Source organism: Tenebrio molitor, chromosome 3 (assembly GCF_963966145.1).
Source record: "Tenebrio molitor chromosome 3, icTenMoli1.1, whole genome shotgun sequence".
In the NCBI taxonomy this organism is placed as follows: Eukaryota; Metazoa; Arthropoda; class Insecta; order Coleoptera; family Tenebrionidae; genus Tenebrio; species Tenebrio molitor.
This window is the reverse complement of record NC_091048.1, coordinates 16,085,294-16,091,067: the sequence shown is the minus strand read 5'-3', so window position 1 is coordinate 16,091,067 and position 5,774 is coordinate 16,085,294. Positions and strand designations below refer to the sequence as shown.

The 5,774-nt window shown below is 33.8% G+C and overlaps 1 protein-coding gene across 1 annotated transcript; it reads left to right on the top strand.

Moving 5' to 3' along the window:
* Window positions 1-232: 232 nt before the first annotated feature.
* On the top strand, window positions 233-1,829 carry LOC138126673 (facilitated trehalose transporter Tret1-like). Its single transcript, XM_069042438.1, has 2 exons — window positions 233-402; window positions 462-1,829. The coding sequence occupies exons 1-2, from the start codon at window positions 360-362 to the stop codon at window positions 1,784-1,786; spliced, it is 1,368 nt and encodes a 455-aa protein (XP_068898539.1). The 5' UTR covers window positions 233-359; the 3' UTR covers window positions 1,787-1,829.
* Window positions 1,830-5,774: the final 3,945 nt, after the last annotated feature.

Below are 5,774 nucleotides of genomic sequence, written 5' to 3'. Positions count from 1 at the left end.
TACGTAACTGTACTTTTGGGTAAACGCAACCTTTCTGCAATTTGCCCCAAGAACCACCCCTCAGAAGCTAGGAAAACTATTCTATATTTATCAGCTACGGACGGTGCCATATTTTTGATAGGAAAATATAATAGCTGTCATTAATTTGAAATTGTCATTCATTTTAGCGTTAAACCTTGAATTACATTAAAGTGTCAGAAAAGTGACGACCAAAGTATTTTGTCTCCAACTGTACTGTTCTGTTATACACATAAGTATCATAAATTAGTTTAATGCTCAAGGTAAATCAAATCTACTCTGTATCTATCACTCTTTGACCATAACAGTATAGTCTTTGTTGTGAGAGAATAGAAAAAAAAATGTTCAAATTTTGCACTTTCACATTTGTCACCGTTTTAACTGGTAAGTGGCTACTCACAACAGATTGCTTAAAGAAATTTGACTTGTTATTAACTTTTTAGTGGATCTCTTGGCAACCTCAGGTGATATAACATTAACGTGGACATCTCCTATACTTCCTAAATTATATTCAACTGATCCAAACATAAATCCGTTGAATAGGCCCATTACATCTGACGAAGAATCTTGGATCGGTTCTTTAACTAATATTGGCGCCATAATAGGGCCCTTGCCTTTCGGCTACCTTTCTGAAAAATTAGGCCGAAAATTTTCCCTATTATGTATCTCAATCCCATACATTGTGTCGTTTACAGTGTTGGCACTAGTTCACAATCTTTACTGGTATTACTTTGCACGTTTTCTAGCTGGAATTTCTGAAGGTGCGGGTTGTTCACTTCTCCCTCTGTACATTGCTGAAATCGCTGAAGATGCGAACAGAGGTATGTTATCAGTCACACTAAATATATTTTGGACTTTGGGAAATTTAATTCCATACGTCCTAGGACCGTATATGCCGATCTTTTGGTTTAATTTTACACTAGCATGTCTACCTGCTTTGTTCTTTGTATTATTCCTCATAATAGCCCCTGAATCTCCTTATTATCTGATTAGGAAAAATAAAATTGATAAAGCGGAAGAATCATTAATGAAATTAAGATCCCGCAATAGAAGTGCAGTTGGTAAAGAAATCATTAACATTAGTAACTCAATAAATCAAGATCATAATGGCGCGTTTACCGATCTATTTAAAACTAGGGCTAATTTAAAAGCTTTAACAATTTCCTTGACTTTAGTAATATTTCAACAACTATCAGGAATTAATGCGATTTTGTCTTATACTCAACTGATCTTCGAAGTTTCCGGTTCAGACATTCCGCCCGAAATTTCATCAATTATAATCGGCCTCGTTATATTTTTTTCCAGTTTAATTATTCCATTCTTCGCAGATAGATTAGGTCGAAGAATATTCTTGATGGTATCCTCTTCGGCGATGATGATTTCTCTGGCTACTGTTGGTAGTTACTTTTACTTAAAAGATACAGTATTACTAGAAGTTAGTCCTTTCTCTTGGTTACCTATTTTAAGTTTGGTATTGTTCATTGTAGCTTTCAACTTTGGTTTCGGTGCTCTTCCTTGGACAATTAGCTCTGAATTGTTTCCAGTAAACGTAAAATCGATTGGGACCTCCTTAGTCTCTTTCACATGTTGGCTAGTTAGTTTTATTATGACTAAATTTTTTAATAAATTGAACGATGCTTTTGGAAAAGCGGGGACATTTTGGTTATTTAGCGGGTTTTGTTTTATAGCTACTTTGTTTACTTTATTCTGCGTACCAGAGACAAAGGGCAAGAGTTTTAGCGATATCAGAGAAATATTGGAAAAATAATTGTATTATAAATTCTGTAAATAAAGTGTTTTTTATATTGGTGTTGGTGGTACTATGGCGGACAATAAATTTAGGCCGGCAAATTTCTGACATTTCAAAAAAGTCAATGCAAGCGACCATTTATTGTCATTATGACTGATGTGTCAGTTTGTCAAACTGAAGGTTTTCAAGCTGTTTGGCGTTTCCTTCGCCCTTTTCGTAACTTACAGATCATGACGCACTAGCATACCTGATTTGTAGTAGCACTTCTCTCTGGTGCACGCTTCTTTTCCCGATTTTAATTTTGATTATCGCTGTCACGATGACAAGAATGACAAAAATCGAAAATGGGGTTAGTTGAACATAATGCCAGCTTCACATTTTGATGTCAAGCCAATGACAGGCCGGCCTAAATTTATTGTCCGCCATAGTACCTATACAGTACTTGCGATGTTCGATGATTTTCCATACAACTAGAACAAGTTTGGCGCTGAAGACAGTATGTCACCACCAACTTCATGGACTCCTTTAAGTTGTTAACCACACATACTAAATTAAGTTAAAATATAGTCGTTTTCAGTGACATCCGTGCTGTCACTATGACAGTATGTTGGCATTACTTGCTGTTTCAGTTTAGTAATTTTGAATTTACTAATTTGGCAATTTAGCTTAACGCGACAAATTGCCAAATTCAAATTATTTTCTATAATTTCAAACAAATCAAAGAAAATATGTAGTCTGATTTGGATTCCGAGGATGACCTAGTTTGACCATGTTTTACACCATGTTGAAGACTGAGTCTTATTATTTGTTGTTGATGTTTCACGAAATAGCAATTTTCTTTTACCATAACCTCAATTTCTTGTTTGACATTTTTTTAACTATGATTTGCTTATACTCTGACTCCTGGTTATGAACTTGTGTGTACAATCTGCATCAACATATTAAAAATGACACTGGCAGCACGGATGTCGTTGAAAACGACTATAACTTATTTGATCGGTATAGGCCCTATACGTGATGTTTGATGCGCACAAAACTTGTTTTCAATAATTTTTGCCAAATTCTATTTTTCGAGGTTTAAGCCAGGTTATATGTCAGTTTTGAGAGAAATATTGGGCCTGCAGGTGCCCGTCAGAGTTCAACTTAAAGCTAAATAAATGTACTTCAAGTTCATTACCTAAAATACCTCATGAGAGGTGTATTTTTGACGATATAACAAACTAATAGACGTAAATAAAACTTTTTCACTTCTTAGAAAAATCCCAATTTTTGAAGAACTGTGTCTCGGAAATTACTTACATACGAACAAAGCTCACTTAGACCTCAAATTATAGTGAATTTAATCTAGTTTAAAAAAGGTAAGTTCAACATTTTCAATGAGATTCATAGCTTAGGAAATGTTGAGCAAAACTGAAAATAGTGTGAAAATTTGGTTTTTAACTCTTGGCTGAGACCAAACAACATATTAAAAAATCAACTACATGACCTTTTGCAAGGTCGCACCCTTTTTTATACCTATCTACAAGATTATTCATGTAAGATGACGAGCCTGACCAGGTAAAAAAGCAACCCAAAATACATTGAACAAAGCATTGTGTGTTTTGGTATTTAAAAATTAAATCAGGAATCCAAGTAGGTTGTTTAAATCTAACCTCACTTCTTGTGTTGTTTGTGTTTTTACTCTGCGACTGACGAGTGTTGCGTTCACAATCGAGTCTTCAACGCCAACTTATAAATTTAAATGAACACCCTATACAACTTTCAAGTATATTACATAAGTATATGTATTTTATCAAACATTCTTCACTTATCAAGATAAGTTTTCATTATGTTCATTTTTAACAAGCCTATGTATACAGAAAAACAATTTGAATCAACAAATCATATACCGGATGTCCCAGAATTAACGCCCTTCCCGTGAAAGGTGTGTAGTCTGTTGAAGGTCAAATCAGAATTTTCAAACAAAATTGTCCAGGCTATTATAGTTTAGAAATTACAGAGCAATAGAATTGACAAATAAAGAGCCACTTTCGCAAAAGGTTCATTTGTATCTCCAGAGTGAGCTTTGATAAAATTGTACTGTTACAAAGAAAGGCGGAATGAATTTTTTTCGACAAATGTCAGCGTGACATTTTGAATAAGTATTGTCAGATTTACGTCATTAGCTTCAATAATTGTACGAAATTACCTAATTAAAACCTTTAACAGAAGAATTTTGTAAATTAATAGACTCAATGAAACATTCAAAGTTAAGAGGAGATAGATAAATTAAATTAATTTTGTTTGATTGAGACTGCTATCAATAAAAAAGAGACCGACTAGTCCATCTCCAAAAATGCCACACCACACGTTAACACTAAATCGTCCACAGCAACATTATAATTATTATTATTATCAAACTGTTTTGACAAATGAGTATTCAGAGCTTACTTAGTCTTTTTGAGCATTTAGAATAAACTTCTCTCTTGTTTATTTTGGTCAATTGATTTTTAAGTTTCGTACATTACTCTTTAATTTCTTGACTTTTGTTTAATGAATGGGTAAGTATAGTTCTTTGCATTTTTATATTCAGAAAACAAATCTCTACAATACTGAATAAAAAAAATGTACAGTGCTATTTGAAAAACAGAAGCTGATGTTCATCTGTCAAAAACTGGACGCAAGAATTTTTTCTTATTTAGTTGGTATTGAAGTGTTTTCAAAATTTTTTGATTTGATGTGTCATTTATTCAAATCGGATAAAAAATAAGCAAGATACAGCATCAAAGGTTTTTCGTCAGTCACCCTGTATATAAGCCATACACATCGATTCTTAAATTTAACCGTTCCCCGTTTGAAAATTATCGGCGTCACGGCGTCCGTCGTCGGTCAATCCGACCGAACATTATTCCCATCCCGTGCCGGGTAATATTGCAAAAAAGTTTGGGTTTGAAAAATTAACTAGATTCTTAAACCATAAACGGGACCTAATTTAACCGGAAAGTGTGTGGCCGGTCTAGAATAGAACATTTTGAAATTCCCAAGTAAGTTTTTAAAATTTTAGAGAACGATGCGATGTGAAGATAACACGTTTGAGGTTATGTCTCCTGTCTCGGTGCATGTGAATCATGAGCAATTTAACTTGGAAAATAATACATAGAAAGACTTTGCGGCGTCTCTGTAAGTACATTTTTGTAATATTTGAATAATTTTTAACAACTACCAATGCCCTTTTCCATGAGAACTTTCAAAAATCCCTAAATTCAACTTGACGGCTGAAAATTTTCCAAAGACCACTCACCAAGGTAAAGAATGGAGTATATTAGCTATTTTATCTTGCTTCCGCATAAGTTAAACTTTGATTAACATTCTCCGGAAATTCTTTTTTTTTTTAGTCATTAATCCACTTTGCTTTTTTGGTTGTCTTCCTGCACATTTGTTAGTTGAAACTTCACCTATTTATAGATCGAGAAATTCCAACAGACTTGCTAATGCCATAATTTTTCCGATTGGAATTGTTTTTACTTCTACGTGTCCGCATCGCTGAATGAGCAAATTTCTGTTTTCGTTGCTATATATTGCTTCTAAAGGTAAAAAAGCACCAAAACTACTAATGGAACGATAAAATGCATTCTACTATACCTACGTGAATGTATTGACCCAGAACAACTATATAAATACTATACAAAAATTTTATTCACTGCTGTATAGAATGTTCACAAATATCGAGCGACCAAATTAATTTGTAATCGAGTCATCCATGGATTTGAATCCGTATGTCTTGCGAATGATATGTCCAAATCTAACCTTTGTTTCAAGCTGTGTTTACTGGAGCGTGGAGTTCAAGTAACGACATACGATTTCGAGTTCATGGATAACTCGATTACAAATTAATTTGATCGTTCGAGATAAACGTCAGTTTTACCGTGCAAAAATTATACTGTTGAAAAAACATCGACTGAAAAATGGACTCGAAATAAAAAATACAGGAATTTAGCATTAATATAATGTACCCAACGTAATATTC

Excerpts from the sequence above, each read along its gene's own strand:
- LOC138126673 (XM_069042438.1), top strand. The coding sequence starts at position 360 with ATGTTCAAATTTTGCACTTTCACATTTGTCACCGTTTTAACTG. Across the intron at positions 403-461 it reads ATTTGTCACCGTTTTAACTG|TGGATCTCTTGGCAACCTCA; the intron begins GTAAGTGGCTAC and ends TTAACTTTTTAG.